The following is a 27,817-nucleotide window of genomic DNA, read 5'->3' on the forward strand; positions in this document are numbered from 1 at the left end:
CTTAATTCGTGATAAGGCAGGTTTTTTTTTAGAAAATTAATGATCTTATAATCAAGTGATCGAGTGTTCTAAACTGTGATTGTTCTGCTCAATTATCATGAAAGAAAGATGACGGTATCAGTTATTGTATTTTTTTGTTGGAGAATTAGTCTAGATAGTTCGCATTGTGGCTTTCACAGTTCACTGTGTAGCCCCCGCGATAAAAATACATTGGATTTCCCTTGAGAAATTCTCACGCTCAATTGACAGAGAATACAAATGATAAGATTCTGACATTAAATTAATGATAACACGTTATGACTTTGCTATCTTTGTTAACAGTAACAAATCGAATAGCTGGAAAACGCAAATTTAACCTTGTTAACTATAACTGGTGATGTTCTCATGAAGATATTCGGGCTGTAAGACTTAGAGTTTCTGAACATGCCTGAAGGCAGTGGACCTCCAGATTGGACATTGTAGTCTATACGCGGGAAAGATCCAAGTTCTGCAGTTACTCATATGCTTTATAGGATTCGAGGTTTTCACAGCGGTGAGTATGAAGATTTCTGTCTTCTGGGTTATTGCGATTTGTAGTCTGGTCGATGTTAACCAACGTTTCGGAGGTCATACTGCCTCCTTCATCAGGGCGATGAGTATGAAGATTTCTGTCTTCTGGGTTGTTGTGCTGTGAAGTCTGGTAGATGTTAACCAACGTTTCAGAGGTCATACTGCCTCCATCATCAGGGCGATGAGTATGAAGATTTCTGTCTTCTGGGTTATCGCGATTTGTAGTCTGGTCGATGATAACCAACGTTTCGGAGGTCATACTGCCTCCATCATCAGGGCGATTTATCGCCCTGATCTCTTTCTCTGCTACTCATAACTGTTTGGTCTATAATCACTGCTGTCTTCCAATAAATTATAACTGAATCATCAATTTTGGGAACGGCATGTCAGTGACTTGGACACAACCATTTCTCCCTGGATTTGCATTATTCAAAGCAGTGAACGTCTAAAAATTGCATGAGTTGAGTATTGCCGCCGTGACTGGTTGTATTTTGTTAGTTCATGAAGGTTAGCAAATGGCTAGCCTACAGGGATTAAGGAAAAAAACATTAAAACCTCAGTCAGCATGTCATTCGCTACACTAGAATTCAATTTGTGGTCTTCTGAAACTGAAGAAATGTCAAACATTAACTAACTCGATGGAGGAGAGATGTTCTTGTTAAGTTAACAGCACATTCAGCTGGACAAAAATTTCGTGCCATTTACGGAATCTAAAGGTCTATTACCAATTCACACGAGCCTGTCACTGGTACCTATTTTGAGCCAGACGAATCCAATCCACACCCTCCAACATATTTCCCTAAGATTCATTTAATTATTACCTTCCCATCTAAGGCCCTTTGTAATATTTTGCAACATCTGTTTTTTATGACAGGAAGTTGTCAGACCCAGCCCAACCTACGAGCCAGAGGACCATCCCTCGATGGTTGTGACTGCTTATGGAGTATACAGAAAATTCCGGTTAACTGGGCCATCGGTTGATCGGGGCAGCCATTTGGGGACAAATCTTAAAGAACAAAGCTTTTTAACTCTTTACGTGGAACTTTGCATAATTGGGCCAAAGTATTCTAGTCTCGATGTGTCTCAATTAACCGGAATGCACTGTATATGGGGCTACCTCCACATCTGGAGGTCTTCTTCTCCAACCAAAACCTGAAGATGCCCCACGCCATGGTGACGAGGGACCCACGTTACACATACGATGCAATATTTGCAGGTTAGTACTTCATCTGACTTTCAAGAGTGCAATGATAAACTAAATGAAGGAAGTTTTGTATTTGAAGTTAATGTGGAAAAGGCGTACGGCGAGTAATACTGGTTTATAGAATCTTCTGTAAATAGTTACAAATTACAGTATGAACATTTCCTTTATACAGCTACTACAGGTAAAAAGTAATGCAATACAATGTCTTCATGTACTAAGAACATGGCCACCATTTTATCATCTACGATCTTGCATAGCACCTTGTTAGGGTTAACTTGTTCACTCATAAGGAACTGAACGAACTTCTTGATATCCACTCGAGCCGAGAAGAATTCATCATTTTCTTCATCTCCTGAAAATAGATAACAGTTCAGACACACTGATTCTGAAAAGTGTAATATTGATTTTCACCGTCTATTTGAGTACGTCTATAAGCCAAAGTGTTGAATGTACGATTGGACATGCAGAGGAGAAGCGTGAAATCTGCAGTGAACTACGTCGCTGCTCGAGCTTGTCGGGGAGCGTGAAGACCACATTCTGCATTCTAAAAACATAATCCTAGGCCTAACACGAGGAATAATCCAGTGATTTGACACGATCCAATACTAGTATTCTTGTGAGTAATAGTGGAAGTTGGAGCACGCTGTCTCTTTCTTGCAGTGTTTGTTTCTCTCTCATTTTAATGGTCATCACCCGTGTGGATATCAAAGAACCACTCTACATGGCAAAATTCTTGTCCCGCGAATCATTAACTTTTGTTAAAAATACATCTAGTGAAAGTCTCACTTGAAACTGTAGGCATCTGATCATCAGAAGGATTAATCTTTTGTAAGAAGTGAATTTATAATTTTTTTGATTTTTACAATATGAAATAACATCACATTTCTTGGGAGTCATTGGGTTAAATTGATTCCAGCTCATTCAAATACCCAATTAACACTCACGAAAGAGGTTGTCTTCCTATAGCAGAACCCATTTATGTGGTGCCAGGTAATTTCTTCTGCCTACGAAATTCAAATTGAGTTGTCCCAAACATTATTTCATCATAAATTTTAAAGTATTCTTATCCCAATTGACATGTTTCCTGCATACAAAGAAATTTTACCAAAGTGCCATTTTAAAGACACATAACTAATGTATTAAGAATTTTCTGTTTACGTACCTCCACTGTCTTCCACGGTGAGATTTTTAAAATGTGTAGACACTGTAGCTTCTGGTGTTTCAACCTTAAGGATTAAAGTTCCTTCACGATTGGCCAACAAGACAATATATGAACTTAAGGCTTTCATTCTCTCTGCGATAGTACGTAGGAGCTTCAGACCTGGCAACTGAATGCTCACCTGTTGAACACAAACATTGTTCTGACAGCTTGAAAATTATGATATGTACAGCATTTCTCTATAGAATGCAATGAAGGCAAAACAACATTTGAAAAACTTAACAACTTACTGAAAGCACTCATTATTTGCTTGATGGATTTTAGGGTTTTGAAGGATTAACCCTTGGTTGTCGATAACTGAACACCATAAAATTTTTATGTTTAAACTAAAAGAACCAACACCTTCAACAACAAATCAAGATATTTCATGCGGTCAACATATTATTTCTCTTAAAATAGTTTTAATAAAAGTTTAATATTTTTCATTATTCTACCATTTTAAACTTTAAATTTTAAATGCTACAACCTGAATAACTATAGTATTTACAATGTAAAATATGTTTATATATATATCCTACCAAGAAAGATGGTAAATATAAAGAAAAATGAACAACTATATTCATCCTTACATTATAGTTTGTGACCTGAGGTTCTTGTAGCATAATCCATTCCCTGCGAGGTATTACAGTAACTGGAATATCATGGACACAAAACCGGGAATGTGACAATTCTGACTGAAACCGTACAACACACACACATTTCAAGTCATACATCAGAATTCATAACTGCCCCACCATATTTCAATCAGTGTTATTTAACACGAGTACTTAATCGAGAATTAAATACCTCGCCTCGTAAGCCACACTTACTAATAGTCATAATAATATTCACGTTTCCCTTAGCCACTTACAACTTCAAAAATACTGGAACTGTTTAGCATCTGCTACTTTTGTGTATCCATGCCTTTCAACCATCCTCCACTTACCAACTGTATTTCAAAAGTTAAGCAAGGTGACTTCTTATTGGTGAGTTTCATTTTTACTGATCTAGCTCCATGAGAAACCCTGAGTGAGCTCAAAGATCTGGCCATGACATCTAAAATGGAAGAAAAAATTATCTGAAAAATAGTTCTAGTCGCATAAATAACAATTAGAAATGTATGTCATCACTTGATTTTTTTAACCCTTTTAGAGAAATCATGTACATATACCTGCAGATGAAAGTGGGTGGAATATATGTACAATGGGCGTATACTTATGTTGGTTGACTAAACACAAACTTCTAACTTTGGTTAAGTGACAAAATTATATTGAGATTTTATACTCTCTGTATTTTCTGTTGTGAAATGAAGGAATCAGTTCTCCTGCTTGCTACAGCTGTCCTGTTAACACCCCCCCCCCAACAAAAAAAGAAGAAAAACCTAAAATGTTAAACTGTGTGATAAAGATAATGATTTTTATGAATGTTTCACTGTTTCAAGAAGTACAACTGACTAATGTGGAAAATGTGTTTACTTCCATCTGCACTATAGTAAACATGGCAAAAATAACAAAATTAGTTACTTTCATTTTAAGACTGGCAATACTCACAACATTATTACAAGGGGATATATACTGTGACGTGTTGCGGCTGGCATTGTTGTGTTTCTTTATTGACATTGTTGTTTGTTTATAGACATTGTTGCATTTAGCATTGTTGCGTTTAGCATTGTTGTTTACATTGTTGTGTTTACATTGTTGCGTCTGTTTATTGGCATTGTTGCATAGACATTGTTGCATTCGTTTAAAAGCCGACTGAGAGTGTGGAAGGAAAGTGCGAAGATAGCTGAGCTGTGAATCGCTCGTAGGTGAAGTGTGTTGTAGAGTAGATCATTTTTGTGTTGTAAAAGACGTTTTAGTTTGATTAAATTGATAATTGCTGGAGGACATTGGTCTCTTACAATCCAACCAAGCATTCAGTCGGAAAATCAGATTCGGGGCAGCAGACGTGAATAATCCAGGGTTGACAATCAAGGTTGTATACCGTCCCACGCTACAATACATTATGTTACGTAAACAACAAACTGGTAGATATTCAATATATACAGGAAGAAAGCCATGCTACTGGGAATCAAGCAACACCATATACAAAATGGCTGAATACAAAGTAGGGAAAGGCAAGTACAATTCTATATAGGATTTTTAAAATATTTATGATAAAATGTACAATTATTGTAAAAGTAATTTTTGTCAAAAATAGAAAGTAATATGGTGACTGCATAAGTTATTTTTGATCTGAAGATACTGCGTGTAATAGTAGAGTTGTTAGAACTCTAGTTTCTTATTCAGAAGGTTTCAGCTTAAAATTCTCTGCTTGTGACTGATTGTAAGTTTTCAAGGTTGTTTTAGGCCATAAAAATATTCTTCCACATCTTCTGAATTTCATTATTCAATATCATTAAATTTGAGCTATTGAATGTGATGTCAGATAAACCAAGAATAAACACTTTAAAGAAAAATTTGAAACAATGAGACATTATAAAAACATGTTCACAAATTTAATATCAAACTTTGTACATGAGTGTGAGTTTAATGAAGTAAGCAGTGAGTGAATAAAACTGATGCAATTTTTCAGCATACAAAGTAGACTTTATTGGTTCTCTTGCACAAAATAAACTTCTTCGACTGATCCTTAATGCAAGTGAAACTGAATCCTGATTGCACTGTCACCAATAAGTATCATGCTGAAGCACAACATTTTTATATGGTAATTCATTAAAATTACACACCTGTCTCAAATTCAAGATATATTTCATTTTGTTCTTCTGAAACTCCAGCCATGTTGTATTCATTAAAAAAGTGTGTTTGTTCCAATACACTCCAGACCATGGGTTTTCCAACAGTTACATTTTCTTCCACAATGATAAAGTACATGAAGTCCTTTGTAAGTCGTACAACACACAATTTTGATAATTTTGCTATAGTGACAATTATATCTGGAACAAAGAGAGGAATTATGAAAATGCAAAACTGAAACATTTTACTTGCTTAGTCTTGAAGTGAAACTACCAAAAGAGACTAATTTTGTAAATGTATAATGTATAGCTCAGCTTTTGGGTGAGAGCTGCGTCAAATGTTTCTGCATTAACTAATATTTTGGCAAAGAGTATAGCTACTGCTTTCAAGGTGGGTATGAGATGGGAGGCTTTATAGAGGGCAGATGGTGAGTGGTGAGATAAATTAGATGGTGCTGATTGATGGAGTGAAGGGGAGGACTGCTATCCAATAGGAAAACATGTGGTTGAGGAAAGGAGGTGGCAGAATTTTGAAAGAAAGTGACAGAAGTGATTCTGGACAAAAAATGATTTTCAGCAGCTATGTAGAAAGGAGAGGTGGCTGTTCATCGACCACAAGGTTTGGTAAGGTGATTGTGGACCACCGATTTTGAGGGCCTGATAGGTTCAGTGGTTTGGGGGAAAGCAGATAAAGGCAGGCTTTACTTAGCCTGTAGCCATCTTTGCAATTAAAGTCGTGTAGGTGTTTAGATATATCAGTTGCCTGATTAAGTGGGGATGGTGGCTGCTAATGTTGACTTCTGTTTTGATAGCTGTAGAATACTTGGCTACTGCTTGTGGCTGGTGACTTGTGTTCTGTAACCTTAGTGACATGATGGGCCACTTTGTTTGATATACACCTTGCCACAAGAACACAAAATCTTGTAAGCACCCGAATTTTGAATCGGAAGTTGCCAGTCATTGGCAGAACTGAATTGGGGGACATTTTGCACTTGGTTTCTGTATTATGTGCATGTCGTGTTTTTGCTGTAGCCTGGAGATGCAATCAGTGGTCCCTCGGATATACGAGCGGAATGCTGTTTATTTTTTCTGGCAATTCACCTGGCCGGTCTGGGTTTGGTTGTAAGTAGCCCTTTACAGCAGACAATCATTCATCTATTCCTGGCACGCTGTACTTTGGAGGGAATAAACTATGAACCATGGGAAGTATCTGACAAGTGCACTTAGAGGTTATGTGGAAACAATTTATATCTGCTTCAAACTTACTAGCAAATTGCTTCATACATATGATATCTGTCATTTTGCCTCTAAACTTCATAATGAAATTTAATATGACAATTATGCGTTGGACAATGGAAATCCAAACCGAAGACAGACAATAAGTGCGTTCCAACAATATCACAGATTATACACATACTGGCGATATCTGTTGGAAAGAAGAGGAATTTTGTGTGTGTTGTTAGTATCTGTGTTCTCTACCATAGCAGCTGTTTTGCAATGAGAGTGTGGAGTGGGTTTTGTATGTGTTAGTTAATACGTTGGCTAATGCATTGAACCATTATTTTCACGTGTTTTCTATATTGAGAATGGTAACTTAAAGCATTTACAATATGTCACGTCATAGAATTGTGCGGGCAATGGATTATTCCGAAGGTATAATTTGCCGTTTTACATGACAAGTAAATACTGGATATATGGGTTTTCAGTGTTCTATTACAAGGGTGCATTGCCGTACAGCATTGTGTAGCCTTTGTTCCTCATTGAAGAAACAGGTGTTTGTACGCTGCTTTCAAATTTTGCTTTGATATGCTATGAAAAGCATGTTGGTGCTATCAATAGGTTCTCACGATGACGATAATCTTGCGTCATATAGTTAGTAGAAATTGACCAACGTTTCGTAATCAGGGTGATGAGACTTGATTATGGAGGCAGTAAGGACATCTGATGCACAGCATAACACCCGAGAAGACGATCATCTTCAGAAAATTACGTTTTAGTTCTTTTTGCGTCGCTGAGGTGAAGAACGTCATGGACCTATCCATGTTTGCCTGTCGCTTATTTCATCACACACTTGTTAGAATGACCTTGGATCACATTATTATGATATTGAATCATTTTTGTATTTTTTCCTTCCATGTGTGCACAGGGTAGTGCCTCCTACTGGCTTCTGGTCTCGGTTGCTTACATTCATGAACAAAATAGGTACTTTCCATTAAGCTTTAATCGATGTCCTTGGTGCAGAGTCGAGACATCATTAGTTTGCATGATGTCCACTTCTGGGATGAATTCGTCCATGATCTCAGTGATGAGCACCCAGATGTGTAAATCACTCTGCCTCAGAATCAGCAGCACTATCCCCTCCTTCAACATGAGGATGGCCTCCCTCAACATATCACATCCAACTCAGCCACCTCTCAGGCTGTCTTGCAATAGTATCAGGAATGGTGATGATCACAAATATCCCAGATTTGATAGTTACACAGCATAGATTTTTGTATACTAGAGCAGAGCGCCCCTTTCGGAGCTCCTGGAGGGGGGGTCAAGTTTTTAAAAAACTCAAGTGTTTGAAAAACAACCAAACCCCCCTTCGGGGGGGGGGGGTTGCGTTTTAAAATCTTGAGTAAGAAACTAAACTAACTCCCTCGAATGGGGGGGGGGGGTTAAAACACTTGAACAACCCCCCTTCTGAGGGGTTCAAGTGTTTGGTTGCGTTCTGGAGCAGTGATAATGCGACTGGCTTGATATTTTTTAATTTCTTTGTTGTGAAGCGTTATATTTGTTTACTCGGCATTGTTGTGTTCCACAACAATACCGTGTAAACAAATATCTGTTGACATTGTTGATGACGTCATTTTTTGACGACAACGAGGAATCACAAATTTTTATAGTAGATGTAGCCCTTGGCAATCAGACATTCATTGCTTTTTTTACTAGTACATTATATGCAGAACTAGGTATTGAGAGCTATGATGTTGGTGTCTCTTCACAGTGGCTTTTCCTCCTATTTTACAGTCTTTTCCCCAGTTGTAGTTATCTATGGCCTTCATGCCAGGGCTCTACCAACTGTCTCTTTTGTGCTGAATGATGCCTTTGTATGTTGCTATAGCTGTGACACTGTGTAGGATGTTAACAGCTTGCTCTGCAATACATTGAGTACATGTGTGGCCTTCATGTAGATTGTTTACTTGTAATTAGCAGCTGTCGCAAACTGGCAATGCAGTAGTGCCTTGAGCACATCCATCAAACACAAATGTATCCCATACTGTACAGTATAGACCTCATATTTCCACCATGTTACCTGCTGCTTTAGACACAAAATTACAATAATATAAAATATTTTTCTTGCAGAATATGACGGATTTGATGATGTTTATGGTCATTCTGTGGAAGATGATTACTGCATCTCACCAAGTGATGGTAAGAAATGTAGAAAAGTAATTATATCAGCTGGTAGATTGTGTTGAGCATATATCATTGGACGATGGAAATAAAAAAAACACACGTTTTCCAGTATGGTCCTGTAAGAAGATATCACAAATAGGTTATGGGGATCTGGATTGCATTGAGCTGGCTTAAGATGTGCTTTTGTTTCAGCAGAAAGGACCTTTGGGTTCTGTAATACTATATGTAGAGAGAATTTAAGGGTGTGCATTGGGAGAATAATTTGTATCCTTAACCCAAATCATTTATGTGAATGAAGCAAGAATAGCCTTGGGGGGCATTGTAGAATATGAGGGAATCAACAAATAGATATAACATTTTGGCTAGAACATATCTTTGGAGAAATTTTTATTTGTAGCTCAGCATGATGTTGGTTCAGAACATGTGTCAGATGATAAGATAAATAATGGATTGGAAAGGATGTGGAAGGAAGCAGAATGACCTTTTTTTCTTTTACTCTGGAGGCATAGAATGGAGGGTGAGGAAAAGAGATCTTAGAGAAGTATAATGTGTATTAGATTGATCTAGCTGAGTGTATGGTGTAGTGACATGTTTGTTGTGATAATGATGAATTTTAACAAGTAGATATTGAGGAAGAAAACTGGCCAACCATTCAGTTTGGTTGGTAAGAAATATTTCTTCTTGCTAATCCTTAATTGCAGAAATGGTTATATGAATTTAATTCTGATATTATTCACTTACATTTTAAAATAAACATAGTTTACAGCACAAGATGTTTTTCTAATAAGTTATAATTTCCATTTAAAATCAGGTGTCCAAATATGGTGAGATTCTGATGATGTATGATCTGAAATTACACCTGGTTAATAATAAGAACTGTAATTGCTTGTGTGTTGTAGCTGCTCAGTTTATGTTTGATCGTACAAGGCAGCCTCAGATGTCAGCCTTTTTTAATGAAGAGAATGACATTGCAGAAGAAGATGAGTCAAACATAGAAATTTGTAAACAAAATCATTCTGGCAAGTACCAACGGCCTGATCTTAGCAAGGTGGATGAAGTGCGGTTGCATTCGTGCCTTGAAGAAATACGCAATGTTATTGGTGACTCCATTCCAGAGCACGTTTTAATCAATACAGTCTTGAAGAATGAGTTTAATTTCAATAAGGCACTGGATGCTGTATTGACCAGTGTAACTTCTGCTGCAGAAAAACCAGAAGCAGGTGAATTTTGTTGTATTTTGTATATGTCATGTAGTACTTACAAGAGCAGGGGTCTTCAGGAATGCCAATATACAGCTAACACCATACCAAACATGATCTGGAGCTTTCATGGCAACGAAGTATAATAAATTATTCTCTGGCTACCAGCCATGTCAGGTGGTTGAAAGGCGAAAAACCAATGTTTTGAGAACCATCTTTGTCCTCGCTACCCTGAGGGCGTATACGAGGATGGTTCTTGCTTTTCAACCACCTAACATGGCTGGTAGCCCGAGAATAATTTATTGTATCATACCAAGCAGATTGTCACTGCCATAAGTCAGCTGTTTTTTCTTCTCAGCCTACCAGGTTTGAATCATGATTGGTGACTATCTACCCAGACAGTACTTTTGCAATCTTTCTCATTGTCCTTTCAAGGAAGTGCTGGGATATTATCTTCAGGTTATGATTGTGTATGTGTGTTGTGGAAGCTGTGCACATCAACATGTTCAAGAGGCCAGAACTACCATTTCCTTTCCTGTTTGTCATTCATAATTATAAGACCTAAGAACCATTTTCTGCTAAATATTTTATCTATACGCTGAACTTTCTTGACAAGTTTTAAATTGAGAGAAAACATTTGTTGTGATACATATAACATTATGCTCATGAACTTTTTTCCCCTAAATTTTTGCAGTAATTTAGAAACACTGTATATGAATTGTGATTAGGACAGTTCCTATTTAATAAAGCTTTTGTTGGGATTCATTAATTTTATACTTACGAAGTTCATTTTATTTGATATTTTGCAGATGCTCCGAAACCACAACGTGAGAGGAGAACCAGAGACAGAGGTAAGAATGATATAGTAAATATTTTATCTGAACTGGAATTATGTGAATGAATTGTTGTTTTAAAATCATGTTTAATGGTCACATGTAGACTGAAAATTTGAGCTGTGTTGAACTGACTGAGGATTAGGCCCAATGGCAAGCTTTGGTATTTGAAGGGGCACTTTTGTGATCTCTTAAGTAGACTATTATTCTATCATGAAGTGGCTCTGAGCTAGAACAAAGCAGAGATCTGTGTGACCTCTGGGCTACTTGTTAGCCATCATTCCATAACAAAACTTGTATTAGAGTTTCTGTTAGGATTTGAGGTTCACACGGTGATGAGTAAGAAGATAGTCTTCTGGGTTATGGTGCCGTGTAGTTTTTTAGAAATTTGCCAGCATTTCAGAAGTCCTTGTTGGAACCATTACTGCCCTGATGATGGAGGCAGCAAGGACATTTGAAAAGTTATACTCTACCAGACTGCATGGTGCTACAACCCAGAAGACAGCCATTTTAGGATTTCTGTTAGTGATACGGATGATCAGTGTGTAACAGCATGGCGTTTTTTTTCTTTTCTTTTCATGTTCATCCTGTCATGGCCTGTTGAACACCACTTGGGAAATCACCATTCTTATTCTAAATGCCAATATGGAAGGTAAGATGATGAGGGTGATTACAAAAGTGTCATCTCTGCACCACAGTGTTCTTTTGTTAATTTTGTGTCTAATACTGAAATTAAAAACTTGAGAGAAAATGTGGAGATATTGGGGAATAGGTATAATGCCTTATTAGCTGCTGAAGTACCTCACATCACTCAGAATATTGAGCTACAGCACAACTTCTGCAATTTGTCAAAAATGTGTTTAAATGACGACAATGTTAACAGTCCTGTTACTTATTGTGAAGGTGTTGATTCTGGTTGTTTGACAGTGGTGTTAAAAAATGATCCATTAATAGTAGAGGCTGTGTGTAATAATTCTAGGTCTTGCACAGGTCTAGGAATGCATAATACAAATATTTGTGTACAAACCTCTGAAGATCCAGCCTTATCTTCTGAATCATCAATGTCAGGTAACATTAAACAAATGGGAAATGGATCATCCAGCAAACTAAACATTCCTAGACTTAGATTGAAGGTAAGAAATAATTCAGAGGAAGAGATCATCAAAGATAGATGTGGTAATGTTTCTTTTTTGCAATCTCTGAAACATCATAACCAAGTTAAAATGAATAATTGTGACTTCCCAAGTGATTTGGCATCTGATGAAGGTGGAAGTTTTTCATCATTGTCTGAATTTGCGAAGAAACGGGTATCAAGCGTGCCAGAACCAAAAATAGCAGAGGAGAGTAGTAATTTCTCATCTTTAGCCATGTTGGCAAATAAGCATTCAGAAATGTTGGAATCAAAATTATATGATGATTGTAGTCATTTCTCATCACTGGCCCATCTTGCAAAGAAGCATTTGTCAGAAACACTAGAACCTCAGCTACCATCAGAGAAGAGCAATCGTTTCTCTTTTTCAGCCAAACTTGCAAATAAACATTCATCAGATGCAAATGATCTTTTGCCATCAGAAGGAAATCATTTTTCATCACTTGCTCAACTTGCTGATAGGCATAATAAAGAAACCAAACTGCATGCCACAGGTAATGATAATATTTCATTGCTGGCTAAACTTGCAAGTAGACGTTTGAAGTCGGAAGTACAAACACAAGAACAGTTCTTGGCACAAGCAGAAGTTGAATCACAATGTGAGCAGGTGAAAATGGAAGACTCTGTGTTATCTTTAGCTGATCTTGTATCTCAGCAATTGAAAGTACATGAGGATTTGAAGACCAGTGACGTGAGACATATGAAGGAATTGAAGAGATTGCAGAAGGTAGAACCAGTATCGTGTTCCCCAAATGAATATGTGGACTTGAAAACGTGTATACTGTTTTCTACTGGAAATAGAAGGTCATTGTCAGCTGGGAAAGAACCAGGGGTTCCTGTAGGCCAGAGATTTGACAACTTGGCAACAGGCTTACAGACTCAAAATTCTGGAAGTGAAAAGAAAGTTTTGAGTGAACTTGATAGTTATTATGAGACACCTTTTGACACTAGTTTTGGTGTAGCAGCTGTTGAACACAATTCAGTGAACAGAACTCTGACTGAAGAAGAAAATGAAATGGACTGGGAAATTGATTTGACACATGCACTTATATCTCCAGGTTCAAAATCTTCACGATCATCTGCAAAACCAGAACCTAAAATTGTGGACTCAAAATTACAAGACACAGAACAAGAAGTGTTATCTGATATTGTTCTGCATGAGACCCCTGAATTGTCATTAAATTTGGATGTTAGTTTAAACATTTTTAACCAGAAACTACCAAATCATAAAAAAAGATCACAGTTTGGAATAATTCTTTGCAGGAAACGGAAACAATTACCCATCCCATATATTGCTCCCAGAAAGGAAAGCTTGAATAAAATTGTATGTTTCAGTTTCAACACAGATTCTCCTGATGATATAGTTTTGAAGCATCGAAGGAGAAAGTGAAATATGACGAAAACCTCAGTGTATCAGAGAAACTGGGTATTTTATATATATTTTTCAGGAAATTAGTTTAGTTTATTACGTTAAAAAAATGTGTACGTTTATTTGTCCTTATTCTGGGATGTGGATGTTAGGTTGACAGTCTTTCTGCTCAACAGTTATACTGTCAGTGTTTATTAAGAATCGTGTTTTGACCTTAATTGGTCATCTTCAGGTGGTTCTCTGTTGACTTTACCTTGTAATGGACTGTTACTTAAACAGTTTACCAGTTTTAGTAGAGTAGCAGGTGTAGTTATCAGGATGTGGATTTTTATAATTGTAGAACTGATCCGAAGAGCCTCGAATCTCCGGAAATTGTAGAACTCTTTGTGGAAACACCAGTCCTCCTTTTTATTGCTCATTGAGATTGTTGCGGTTCAAATGAAATATTTCACAGCTTCAGTCATTTCTGAAGCAGTCTGATCCATGCTCTGCATCTGCAATGTTTTGATGTTTTCTTGTTACTTATGTTGACATTGGTATCTGGAATCAAATAAATTAACTATTTCAAAATAAATAATAGGCCCTATTACTGTACAGTTGCAGCAGTATATATGTATTAATTCATTGGTCATGTTATTACATTTTATAAACAGATTGATAATAACAGTTTTAAAGCCTATGAAAGAAAATTATATTTGTGCTTTTATCATGACATGCCAGTCGTATTTTGTCATTAATTGTAACACTACCTTCACTGCCTTTATTGACCAATATGCAAAGGGTTGCTCTGCCTGTATAGTCCTGTAGATTACGTCATATAAGTAAAATTTTAAATTCCATCACATTTAGACTGATGGCGTGGTGACTGGTCACATTTAATTCCTTCATATTTTCACATTCTGATACATTCCATCCAGTTTTGGAACTTAAGTTTATCTAGTACAATTACTAAGCAATTTATATAGATCAAATACAGTGTGTGCATGATCGTGCGTATGTGTATGTACATGCATTCACACTCCTGTTTCTTACTCTTCAAGAATAATATCATATCTGTGTTCTTGATAGCACAGCTCTGTATAAAACTAGGCATTCATATTTAAGAGACATCCACGCAGGAAATAAATCATCATTGTCTTGCATTTGATGTGGTTTAAAAGGTATTTTAAATTATAGGAATGTTTTGATTTTATTTACTTTTTTGTCCTGGGTTTGTCATAAAAATCTACAAAAGAAAATTGTGAAATTTATAGTAAAGTATCTGCTTTTTATTTTAAGAAACTATGCACAAGTGTGAGCCATTTGACTTCATTTAGAGCATGTATGTTACACATTGGACTTTTTAAAGGTTTAGTTTTAGTATATTTAGTACCTAAAATTACTCTAATTTTTTGAAACTGAACACATGACACGCAATTTCACTGTGAGCGATATGGGTATTGTTTTATTTTTGTAAGACTTTAACTTTACATAAAGGACTTTTTGAGTGATTTTATTGTTCCAAGATCGTTAAATTTCAAGCATCTCTGCTTAAACAATTTGTCAAGGAAAAGAAATAATGATTTTTCCGACATGTACATTATATCTGTGAGACAACTGGATTATACCTTACAAGAAAAGAAGGCACTAGTCATGGCCTCATTGTAAAAGTAGCCGTGAAGAAAGGAAGTAATTGAAAAAAATGCAAATTTTTTAATCATGCGAAGAGACTTCAGCATGTTGCAGTAATTGTTAATGTGATTGTTAATGTCTTTGGCTCTGTTAATAAGTAAAGGAAGTTTTCATTTTTAAAGTATTTTTAAATGCGATTTGAGGTTTCCACATTAGTGAGTCTGAAGATGGCTGTATTCTAGGTTGTTGCGTCGTGTAGTGTCTCCATCATCAGGGGCTAATTGCTCTGATGGCAGCAGCAGCAAAGACCTCTGAAACATCAGTAAACTTCTACATAACTACGTAAATCATTTGGAAAGAAACTAGGTTTGTTGTGTGTGGTGGTTTTGATGAAAGACATATTCATGTCTGTTTCTAATTCAGGCATACACTTGCTATGAACATGTGACAGCTAACAATGCCTGGCTGACTAGTGATGCATTTTATCTGATCAGTTGGGCTGTGTTCCAGTATATGGATTACCACAGAACTGTGAAAGTAAGGAAGAATATTTTTTTGTTTTTCAAAGTGTTAGGCAAACATGGTTAACATGAATTATTGTCTAAAGTTCAGAAGGACCCAGTATCCTTTTCAGAATCCTATTAGAGAGCTGTGTGTGGCCTCTGATCCAACAATATCAATGTTATGAGTTTAATCAACCAGTTTTATAAAATTTGAGTACCATGCCATTTAAGATGTTAGTAACAAAATTAGCATCATTGAACATTAAGATCTTGAAATTTTGTGTTGCAATACTCATTTAATTGTATGCTAGTTATATTAATGCAATTCTTTATGAAAATTGAAGAAAATAACATGACAATAATGCTGAGTATTTTGTCATGACAGATATGTAACTGATTACATATTGTAACTGACTTAAGATGAGAAATTTATATAATCTATCCATAGCACAAGTATATAAAAGTCTCTGTGTGATCCTTTTAAATATTACAATTAACCATGCTGTTGGAGAGTGCTTTTTCTACTTGTTTGATTTCATGGAGAGAGATGTGATGGGCCATTGGTGATCTGTGCACTGTGGCCTGATATCTACATCCTATTAAAATGAGTTTATTATCATGGAAACCAGTAGGCAGAAAGGAATTTTATTGTTATAACAGGCATTTCATAAGATCCTTGAAGGATGCTGTTTATCGAAATATGATTGAGGATTGTCAAGTTGAGGTTTTCCTGTATATCACACCACCACTTGGGAGCCATTTTTAGTCAACATTCTGTTTTACTTTACAGCAATTATGTGTAAGAATTGTATAAGTTGTCATTATGAAATTACTTTTAATTATTGCTGTTTGACTTTATTCTCAAATTATGGATTAATTTATTTCTGAATATTACCACTTTTAGTTTTATTAATATTTGAATGAATGTTCACTGCCTTAAATTTTTATGTTAATGCAGTCCTGCATAACATATTAAAGTTTCTTGTCCTAGTCTTCTTTCAAGCACTTGGTTTGGAAATATAGCACTACCACAATATATGCTGTGCATTAACTGTCTAAGAGCCAGTTGCTGGTTTGATTGTATACAGCCTTCATGAGAACATTGTAATAGTGTAATGGAGTACAGTCATGTTCAAAAATGAAGGTATGGAATACTGCATAAGAATATGGGAAAAAGAAAGAAAGGGACAAAGAAAAATTGATGTTCTGAAGTAAGAATTGAAAATGATTTTGTATGACAGTGCATAACATAAATTCAAAAGCACCAAACATTCATTCTATCTGTATGTATTTGTATGTTTTGCAACATTTTTAATTTGGTATTAGTTATCAGATCTCTTTATTTAAGAATCATGTCTTTGTTGTTAGGAAGAATATGAATCTCTTGATTTTTAGAGGTTATTTATACTATAAGAGTAGTTTTTAGTAAAGTGTGTTTGGTTTTGTATGTGTATTGTAATGGATTCATTGATTATGCTGTGGGTTCTTTGTAAACTGTTATGATTGATTAATTCCTTCCTTAATATTTTGCCAGTTTTCAAAACTCAGTCTTGAGTCTTCACTTCACATTGATTGTAACAGTCTTTCTTCATGCCAAAATATACATGTAAATCTGTGCTGTGGCACCCGATTCACATAGCTTTATACTTGCAATAATGTCATTGAGCTGACACTGTCTTCTCTGGACTTATGATAAAAGCAACTTGCTGGATATACCTGGCCTGTTTACTGGCTTACTCAATTCCATTGGGGCCACTTATGTAAATTAAAGCTGCCCCACTATATGCCATGTAGGCACTTGGGGGGAGGAACAGGTATAGCTCTTACTCATTCTTGACCTTGGCACTAGATGGGGGTGAGTGGTCAGCATCACTCCCCAGCCCCAGAACCAGTGTGGATGCAGAGGCGAGAGGAAAACTGCTCTGCTCCCATCGGGGATCGAGCCCCGGTCGTCCAGTCCATAGCCAGTCACTATACTGACTTATGTAACCAAATCAAAGAGTCTCCAAAGTTTCAGATCATTCGAGACTAGCATAGCAAGGCTGAGACTGTCAGATCCATACTGAAAAGCACATGTACTTGGTGGAGCCTTGAATAATCTGCATGTGCTGCAAATGTATGTCACTGTTGGGAGGGGGTAGGGGATGGGCAGTTGGACACTTGTTCTCACTTTGCATGTCAGTGACAGTATTTTTTTTATTGATGCACATAATTAGATGTAAGCCCAGTCATAGCAGTGGAATTTTGGGAAAAGGGATTTAAAGTTTACATTCAGTATGTTTGTCTGTCTTGTCCTCTCATCACCTATTTAATGTGCAGTAATTGATGAAATAAGTTACAATTTAATATATAGGAAATTAATTTTGAATTTATTTTTGTACTCATAATACTGTATTGACAAATTGCTCAAGCTCTGCATATGTTTTAATGTAGGGAGTGACAGTTTTTTTCTGTTTCTGTGCTTTAAATGAAAGCAATAAAATTTTGGATATCCATATTGTATTCTGATTGTATGTGTGAGGATTACAGTATTAGTCTGATATGATCATAGAATGTTTCTCCAGAGTAAAATTTTGCATGTGTGAATGATGAAGGTATTTATTTCATAACATGAAATTATTGTTTTACTGCTAATACTATTACTGCTAGGTGGTATTGTTGGAGTTCTTGATTTTCAGCCATAAAATGTGGAATATTTGTAGTGGTGAGGTTACTTGGTATAAACTGACCCAGATATTCATATACTCTGAATATGATGTAGTTGTATCATTACAGATTGATCTTTCTGTAGGAATATAGGGTCCAGAGTATGTTACAATCATTTACATTGGAAAATTACTGGAGGAGAATTCAGGATTTGGCATCCGTCATTAATAATTGTTGTTACATTTGTCTTTAAAATATACTATGAGGAAATATGAGAAGAAATGGCAAATTAGTTTTATAGTGATTTGGAAAGTAAAGATGGAAAATTATTTTGCGTAGTTTAAGTAGTGTCCAGCTTTTGTGTTGAAGGACTGAAGAGGAAAATTGATCCAGCTGAAGTTATATCTGATCATTCATAAGGAAGTCTTATTCAGTCACTGATGTAATATCTTTGATTAATTATCTCTGTATGGGGTTATATTTTACAGATGTACAGAATATCACATGGGGTTGAACTGTTTAGGCACTGGCTCTACAAATGGGCATATGTTTAAGTGTAGGGGCTTTTAAAGAAGCCTATTTAGTATATCGGATATCGGACATTCTGTGCGTAAAAGACACATGTTTTAAATTCCCTGAATTACTTGGTAATTATTAGGTACATACAATATTTAGGGTACACTATAAATATTGTACATTTTGTAGCTAATAAATGAAGGTTTTTTCTTAATTTAATATTTTTACTGAACTGAACTTTTGTCAGTTTTGAGTAATCGATATGATTTTGGCAACAATAAAGAAATAGGGTGATGTTTTTCATTGTGAGATATATATTTATTCGGAATTAAGAATATGTGATTTCCGGTTACAAAATATGTTTTAAGAACAGTTTTAGATTGATTTATTTAATATTTCAGTGTGATGCAACCACACTGAATTACAATGTAAAAGCAGTAATGAAGAAAAACATTCTTCTGAACTGAGCCAGAATTATAAAAGTTGACCTCATTTTTATAAAAATATATGCTTGTAAAAACTCATGCTGTAGTAGAATGTTGAATTGAAGAAGAACTTGAAAGTTAGAGTTAGTAATTTTGTTACTGTTAGCCAGTATGTCTTTGTTTTTGTTTTGTGAAGAAGTCATGATATTATCTGTAATTGGAGCAATAGTATCTTTTTAGTATGATGAGAATGAATGGAAGTTCATCATCCCTTTACCCATCTTGAACTTTATACATAAAATTTTCCATGCATACACTCTTTTCCTTATGTAAATTCCATGTAGCAGCATGTTTATGTCACATGCACAGCGTAATGGGTTATAGAGTTTCACTTTCAGGGGTGCTTAAGTGATTTATTACATATGCATAGAAACCATCATAACCAACACCTGCAATTCATTATAGGAACATTTGCAACTAAAAGTTGCAAAAATGCAGCTGTTATCTTCTCCCTGTTTGGCTGTCAACAACCCAAGAGCTACAGAACTCATTTCCATAAGATTTGATATTTTGGAGTTTCACTAAAATTCGTTAACACATTCTAATTTTGGTTGAAAACAAACAGTAATTGGCAGTTTACATGAAGATCTACATGCAGGATGATACTGAGGCATGATCTAGTATGAGAAAATTGCTTTTCATTAACATTATTGGTTTTTACTAGGTGCTAAACGATCTACAGGTATTCCTGATGAACCTAGAATTGATGATTCCAGCACTAGTAGCAGGCAGAGTGGTACCGTTCTCCAGGAGGAGAAATTGGCTACAGCACCTACTGTAAAGGTGGTTCCTCCTGGCACCAAAACTGTCAACATCACAAAAGGCTTTGATGTACCTACTGAGAAACCTGAACGAGGTAAGCGTGTTTAGTACATTTTGTGATACAATTGTAATTTTAAATATTTTCATCTTTAGATAATCAGAAATTTTTGTTAGTGAGGGTCGCTATTTCTGAGAGGAAATAAAAGCTTCTTCCCAAAGGGACGTCCTCCAGCAACTGGCACGGTTGACTCTGAAGTTGAGGTTAGAATGCTGTGTCAATCTTTGCAGCAAAGCATAAGGGCTGATAAGTCTGCCCACAAATTTACTAAGAATTGATGTTGGCATGATGATTGGAAAGTTGTGTGATGATTTCTTTCAAGCCATTACATGTAAATTATGACAAATGACTGATACCTCAGGTGATAGGCCTGGTCACCCTTGTGCTTCCACATCCTGGTTGCAATATTAGTGCAAGAATGACCTAAGATTGATGGAAAACTATTGCACAACATTGGCCTTAGATTACATTAGTGCAGCACTGACCTACATGATGTGACATGAACACCATTTTGGAATTTCATTGCACTTTCAAATCTTGATTACATTTGATTGGCATATACACTTTTTTCTTACACTGTTAATGATAATGGCACTGTAATATTTAAAGTATAGGTTATGTTATTTGTTACATCACATCAGTGTTTGACGTCATCTATTATCACAAATCTTAAAAAGTAATTCTTGTGAATTGTGCAGTCATATTAAACTTTTTATAGATGGCAGTGACAGTTTGAAGCCTGAATCAAATACAGCTTCCCCTCGATCTCAGTCTCCATCTTCTGGCAGAATGAGCCCTTCCAGCATGGGGGCGAACATTACTGATAGCTTGTCTGATTACAAGACTTTGGTTGTGAAAGAAATGAAGATGTCTGCAAGGTGAGAACTTTTCATTGAGTACTTACTGCAAGTATACTCAAATCTTAAGTACTGAAAATAGGGCTGTCTCACTGTTGGCTCCTATTTGGAGCTTCACTTTGGAATCAGCATTTGGATGATCTTAGAATAAGGAAATAAAATTTAGTTCTTACCCCCTGTCAGTCACTGTTACAATTTGCTGACGTATCAGAACGTTTGACTCCAAATTTATCTGATCAATCCTCTGAGTTTTAATTGTAAAATGTGAGAGTAGAAGGCAGCAAATAGACTTCTACCAGACTACATGACAACCCAGAAGAGAGTCATCTTCATATTCATTGCCTTGAGAACCTCAGGTCTTGACTATACAATGTGTTGTGAAGTGAAAATGATCTGACACTTAGAGAATTAATTTTTATAGTGTAGGATGAAAGACATTCTATATTTATCTGTGTTTATATCCTGTAGGTCTCATGACAATAAAGTGGATATCCTAGCTCATTACCAGCAAGAACGTGGTCAAAGCAAAGAACAGCTTCATATGGTTGTGATAGGTCATGTGGATGCAGGCAAGAGCACTCTCATGGGTCATCTTCTGTACTCACTTGGTCAGGTTAACAAGAAGATAATGCATAAGTATGAGCAAGAGAGTAAGAAACTAGGAAAGCAGTCCTTTGTTTATGCTTGGATTCTGGATGAAACTGGGGAAGAAAGGTAATAATTCTGAGTTTTAACAAACTATGCTTGTCAATCTGCAGATGATAGGAGGGAAAACATGTATAATTTGTATTGGCATTCTTTACTGAAAAATGAAATTTTAGGTATGGGGTCTCAAGTGAGATGAGCTGTTTGAAAGTGGAGAATGGGTAGTTAATTAATTTGTTACCTTCTGAAACTCTGATTCAATTAAATTTTTATTAATTTGTTTTATGACGTAATGTAATAAGTAGATTTGTCATGTGAATCTCACCAGTAGCTCATAAGATGAGAAAATAATTTTGAAAAATAAAAGTTAAAGCTATCCATGTCCCAATGCATCACATTAGAAATGTGTAAAGCAGATATGGACATGGAGCTTTACACATCCTCAGACTTTCCACTAGCCTTGGTTATATTAATATCTCAGGGAAATCACCTTTGGTATCCACTGCATGGTAAGCTATGGCAGCTCCAAAATCAGTCTGATATGGTGAAGGAAAATTATCATTTCTCATGTTAGAATACAGTCCCAGGCCACTTATGTAATAGCAAGTCAGTCATGGTCTTCTTAGATGTGACATTACATTGCTTTGAAATGTTTTTATGCACCTACAAGGCCACACGATGTCACAACACCGAAGCCCGCAGTCAATATCCTCGCTACCAGGATTAACACAAATCTGAAGTAGCCAATCACTTCATTGGTTAGTGACTATGATCACCACTCTTTTGTACAACCAATTCCATTGCATTTATCTGTATTTTGTAGGTCACGTGGCATAACAATGGACATTGGTCAGTCTAAATTTGAGACGAAAACAAAAGTAGTTACACTTCTAGATGCTCCAGGTCATAAAGACTTCATTCCCAACATGATTACGGGAGCAACTCAGGCTGATGTTGCTCTGCTGGTAGTAGATGCTACTAGGGGAGAGTTTGAAACAGGTTTTGAGAGTGGTGGACAAACTAGAGAACATGCCCTGCTTGTGCGATCATTGGGTAAGTAGAACTTCATCTTTCAAATATTGTTTGTAGTTTTAAGGCTGGCATAGCACTCTAATTGCTAATATTCTAGGAATGTCTAGTATAAATCTTTGTTTACATGGCATTGTTACAGTTAATGTTTTATGCATTCTTTGCATAAGGTTTATGAAGTGAATATAAGCATTTTTTCAGGTGTTTGTCAGCTGGGTGTTGTGGTGAATAAGCTGGACACAGTCAGCTGGTCACAGGAGAGGTTTGAAGAGGTTGTTGGGAAGCTGGGAGCCTTTCTTCGGCAGGCTGGATTTAGAGAATCGGATGTCACATTTGTTCCATGCAGTGGCCTTACTGGAGAAAACCTTATTTCTCCTCCATCAGAGTGCATGTTACTGCAGTGGTACAAAGGGCCATGCCTTTTGGATGTTATAGGTATGTTGGTACTCTAGTGTTCCAGTGTCTTTCAACCCATTATCTTTTATAAAGCTATTTATTGTTTATAGTTTAATTTCAGTTTTGTTGATGTTTGGATTGCCTTTGTTGGACTTACTGTGTTTATGTGGTTGTGAAATGTAGTCTCTTACACTGAACATTGAACATGTTATTTATTTGAAAAAAATTGGGCCTGAGAGGGTTGAATAAAGTGGGTAGTTCAGAATATTCATTCATTGGACATGAGTCCATGTTTTCAGCTTAACCAAAGGCAGTTGCAGTTCAGTCAACTTTAGAATTGATTTCATATCAGTACTCTATGAGTGCACAGCTTTCAAGGTAGGCCAAGTTGCCAGTTATTGCTTAGTTTGTGGAAGTGAATTATCCTTTGTAGTGATTGTTGAGAGTGTATTTAATGTACATGAGTGCTAGTATTCATAATTTTTACATAATTGGTGTTATCTGTTTTAAGCACTTGGCTTGCTAGTTATTTTCTGAATTTGGAGCCAATACAAGCTTTTTATTTTAGTTTTATTGAGAAAATACAGTATTTCTCAGTGAAAGGATAAAGAATGGTTATATGTTGCACGCTTTATTAGAAATCAGAATAGCAAGTGTCTCATATTTTATTATCAGTTCAGAGTATATTTTAAAGAAATAATATTGACATCTGTGCTTCAGATGTGTGACTGTTCATAAATGTTGTCCAAGATTCAAGGAAACATTTTTCTTCCAAGTCGCATCTTGAGTGTGTATGTAACCATATGGATGGGGTGCTTCACCTGGTGTATCGGTATAAGAATGGATTTTGGTATTTGACCTTTTGAAGCAGATGAAATGTTCCTTAATTCTAATACCAGTGTGTGAAGAGATAATTGGTAGCTATGTTGATTTCAGAAATTGAACAAGAAAATGGTGCATCAAGTTTATATTTGTTTTGTTGTTCGCAGATAAATTTAAATCTCCTGAACGACCCATCACAAAACCATTCCGTTTATCAGTAAATGATATCTTCAAAGGAACTGGATCTGGATTTTGTGTCTCGGGACGTGTGGAAACTGGAATGGTTCAGGTTGGAGACAAAGTGCTTGTCCAGCCTCAAAATGAAGGCGCTGTAATAAAAGGTAGGTATCACTTTAACAACCTCATTCTTTATTGATGATGTTAATCCTTTCCATAGAGGTTTTTATTTGAGGTAACTTTCTTCTGATAGTTCACCTATGTGGTAATGTATGTTTAAAAGCTACAAATAGTTGAATCCAAATGTTGAGAGCTGTTGGAATGTGTTTTTATGACTGGCACCGAAGAAATCCAGACTGGAACAGCCAGTGGTTCTAAGCAATACATGTTGTGTTTAGTACAGAAATGGTTAACTTCATGCTCGGCTTTTCACATGTCAGTAGTCGGTCCTTTCACCAAATTGTACAGGCAGAGAATTAGAAAGTAGAGACTATAACTAGACATACCACAAGAATGAAGAATATGAACTTCATAGGAGGTTGTGTTTCGATTTAGATTCATTGTTTTATGAGAAATTACAACTGATTTTTAATAAGTAACACTCATTGGTATGTTACACTTGTATTTATTGTTTCAATAAATTTCAAACGCTCTGTTTCTTCACATAATTGCTGGGGCAGTTGAGATTATTGTCATATGCTGTACCACCAGTTTGATTCCCACAAAGAGGTAATAGGGGCACAGTGGTTGCACCAACTGGTGTACCTTTGCTTTTACCTTGTCATAATGTCAGATGTGTTCTTTTTCAGAGTGTTCTTCATCGGTTCAATGCAGTGCCAAACTTACGCATACGCTAGCTACAGCTTAGGGCCTCATGTTATGAGGGGCCTTAAAAATATTATAAATTTTAATCTGTAGCTTTACACAGTGATCTTTATATACCAGTGCTAATATAATGCTTTCATTCACATCATTTTCATGTCCATGTTTTGATGTTCGCGCTTATTCAAAATAATAGATATATATTTCAACTTTAGAATTTTTGGGGCCTCTTAAACTTAATATAGTTCAGGAAGTCAAAGTCTGGCCTTAGTTTGATGAGGTGGAAGTCACTAGGTACAAGGTCTGGCATGTGTGGTGGGTGGGCAAGATATTTCCAGTGAAACTGTTCCAGGAGTTGTGTTATGGTGCAGGCTGTATGGGGATGCGGTGTCCATTGCCATGGAGAAAGATTAATTTTTCTGTCAGCGAACCAGGGCATTTCCTCCTGATGGCTTTCTTCAGGTGCCACTGTGTTGTGCAGTAGTAGTATGCATTCAGTATTGCACTGTGGTTTAGGAAGTCGCAGAAGAGAAACCCCTGTCATTAGGACAGTGATTATCAGATAGGATACATTAGACTGGGCATGTAACTAGGATGGGAAAGATAAAGAATGCATGTAGAATTTTGGTGGGGAAGTCTTTTGGAAAGTAAGACTGTGGAGACAGTAGGAGGTTAACATTAAAATGAGTTTTAGGGATTTAGTTTGTGAGAATGGCAACTAAACAGAACTGGCAGGCTTTGGTATTAACGGTGTTGAACATATGGTTTCTGCTATCAGAGTGTAGTTATTAAATTACAAAAAGTATCCATTTAAATAATTGCTTTGTATTGTTAAATACTGGTACAATTAAAATTGTAAGATGTAAAGTTACTAGTCTTTCTTTAAATTTTATGTGCTGGCACACAACTGTAATTTTAAATCTTGTTGCTATTTATACATCCTGTGGTACTATTTGGCTAAAATTTGTGCCCAGGCTAAGATTTTAGTCTTGACATTGGATCAAACAGTGACAGAAAATAAGTCTAAAATATACGTTACTATTTTCAGCTTTGAATATTGATGATGTAGCAGTGCAAGTGGCATTTGCTGGGGATCATGTAAGTGCAACACTGTCAGGCATTGACATGCAGAATGTTTCAGTGGGGTATATCTTGTGTGATCCAATGCAGCCCATTCCAGTCACATCTCACTTTGAAGCTCGCATTGTCGTCTTCAATGTTAAACTTCCCATAACGAAAGGATATTCGGTAAGTTCAGTGGGAGAGAATGTTAATTATCCTAAACCTTTTCTCCACATACTAGAGTTTGGATTCTTAATTGGTAAATATAATTTCTGTACTGTTCTAGTTCTTTTATAGTGTAGGTTTGTAGTTATACATCATGTGTGGTGCAACTGCTCTTAACTCCAGCAAGAGATAATTTTTCAGCACAAGTATTAGTTTCTGTAATGAACAACTCAAGAAATGTGTAGGTGCATTATCACCAACAATTTCTTAGTCCTTATACCAGTAAAATAAATAACAGTGGGAGTTCCATCTGACCAGGTATGGTTTGACTTAGTATAAGTATTTCTGAGGCTGTTTGTTTTCCACACAAAGGACCCAGATTTTAAGGGGGGGGGGGAAGAAGTGAAGTGATAAAACGTTCCTTGGTTGTTTTCCTGGTATTTATGTGAGTAAGTCACATTTGTTTCATTGTTTAGTGATCACATTCTGTTGTTGTTTTAACAGTTGGAGTTGCAGTTTTGATTACTTGCATTGATTTTATTTCTGTGCAGTTTGTCAATGTCCTGGAAAGTAAATTAATTATTGAAGAAATTTGAGATTTCAGTCTAATGTTGCGGGCACACTCAGTACTGCTCACAGTAGGTTATAAAGTTGTGTTCATTGTGTCCGTGTTGTGCGCAATGCAGGTTATTCTCCATCACCAGTCATTGCTAGAACAGGCTGTCGTCACTAAACTGGTAGCTCAGTTGCACAAGAGTTCTGGAGAGGTTATCAAACGACGACCACGATGTCTGGTGCGCAACTCAAATGCTGTTGTTGAGCTAGAAACATCTCATCCCATCTGTTTGGAACTGTACAAGAACATCAAGGAACTTGGACGATTCATGCTGAGAGTTGGAGGGATTACTGTTGCTGCAGGTCTTGTTACGCAGGTAAGGAAATTGAACATTACAGTGAATCTTAAACATGTTGCTCAAAGGTTAAAAGTCAAATAAGTAATGTAATATATATATTTTATCCATCATGCAATCAGTAACCTTTTACATTTGCATTTGTTGCATAATAATTTGAGTTAGCTTTACAGTTACAGTTCTGTGTTCATGTTTTGCCTGAAGAAATTTTTTTACCACCATTAACAGATAATACAATACAATAATATATATTCTGTTTACAGATATTCTAATGTGTGCAAGGTACATTGGAGATGCTGCAGAAGTCTGAGAGATTTTCAAGCTGAAGACTGGAATCTGACTGACAAAAAGTGTATTTCTGTTGCTTAACAATGGATGAAAAATAATAACAGTATTCAGTATGTGAAACACAGTTGTAGTTAGATTTTATCTTCTAGAAAGAATGACACTCTTACTTTGACATACCAATGTATTAAAAGATAATTAAAAATATATGGAACTGGTTTCATGTTGCAGATTCATTTCTCTGTTATTTATTTAATTGCTTATGTTTAGCTATAAAAGCAAGTTTCCTTGATGTTACATTTAAAAGACAACTTTAAAAGGTAAGATGACAAAGTTGTCCCTGGTGTGTAACTAAGCACTACACCATGCAGACATGTGGAAGAGTGAGTGATAGCTCCAGCCATTGACCTTGGCACTAGATGGAGGT

At 36.2% G+C, this 27,817-nt stretch overlaps 2 protein-coding genes across 6 annotated transcripts; one reads left to right on the forward strand and one right to left on the reverse strand.

The window, feature by feature from the left end:
* Nucleotides 1-348: 348 nt before the first annotated feature.
* HBS1 (translation elongation factor EF-1alpha (GTPase) HBS1) lies at nt 349-27,626 on the forward strand. 3 transcript variants are annotated; one of them, XM_022065796.2, is made up of 13 exons: nt 7,139-7,338; nt 9,034-9,102; nt 9,987-10,307; nt 11,096-11,137; nt 20,064-20,255; nt 20,938-21,097; nt 21,545-21,790; nt 22,545-22,774; nt 22,952-23,185; nt 24,136-24,309; nt 26,016-26,215; nt 26,881-27,126; nt 27,369-27,626. In XM_022065796.2, exons 1-13 carry the CDS (start codon nt 7,296-7,298, stop codon nt 27,375-27,377), a joined length of 2,166 nt encoding a protein of 721 aa, XP_021921488.1. In that variant the 5' UTR covers nt 7,139-7,295; the 3' UTR covers nt 27,378-27,626. The 3 variants fall into 3 exon arrangements, with proteins under 3 accessions (XP_087200139.1, XP_087200140.1, XP_021921488.1); XM_087344013.1 differs by lacking the exons at nt 7,139-7,338; nt 20,064-20,255; nt 20,938-21,097; ... (5 more) ...; nt 26,881-27,126; nt 27,369-27,626 and adding exons at nt 349-532; nt 1,424-1,765; nt 11,777-19,615; XM_087344014.1 differs by lacking the exons at nt 20,064-20,255; nt 20,938-21,097; nt 21,545-21,790; ... (4 more) ...; nt 26,881-27,126; nt 27,369-27,626 and adding an exon at nt 11,777-19,615 and having other exon boundaries at nt 7,101-7,338.
* Hus1-like (Hus1-like checkpoint clamp component) lies at nt 1,854-7,102 on the reverse strand. 3 transcript variants are annotated; one of them, XM_022065798.2, is made up of 6 exons: nt 6,952-7,102; nt 5,680-5,886; nt 3,898-4,007; nt 3,542-3,646; nt 2,916-3,093; nt 1,854-2,105 (listed from the first exon to the last, which is right to left on the reverse strand). In XM_022065798.2, exons 1-6 carry the CDS (start codon nt 7,001-7,003, stop codon nt 1,918-1,920), a joined length of 840 nt encoding a protein of 279 aa, XP_021921490.1. In that variant the 5' UTR covers nt 7,004-7,102; the 3' UTR covers nt 1,854-1,917. The 3 variants fall into 3 exon arrangements, with proteins under 3 accessions (XP_021921490.1, XP_021921492.1, XP_021921491.1); XM_022065800.2 differs by lacking the exon at nt 6,952-7,102 and adding an exon at nt 6,787-6,877; XM_022065799.2 differs by lacking the exon at nt 3,542-3,646.
* Nucleotides 27,627-27,817: the final 191 nt, after the last annotated feature.

Source organism: Zootermopsis nevadensis, unplaced genomic scaffold, assembly GCF_977971745.1.
Source record: "Zootermopsis nevadensis isolate Lab colony 2312 unplaced genomic scaffold, Znev_1.0 Znev_ptg000007l, whole genome shotgun sequence".
NCBI lineage: Eukaryota > Metazoa > Arthropoda > Insecta > Blattodea > Termopsidae > Zootermopsis > Zootermopsis nevadensis.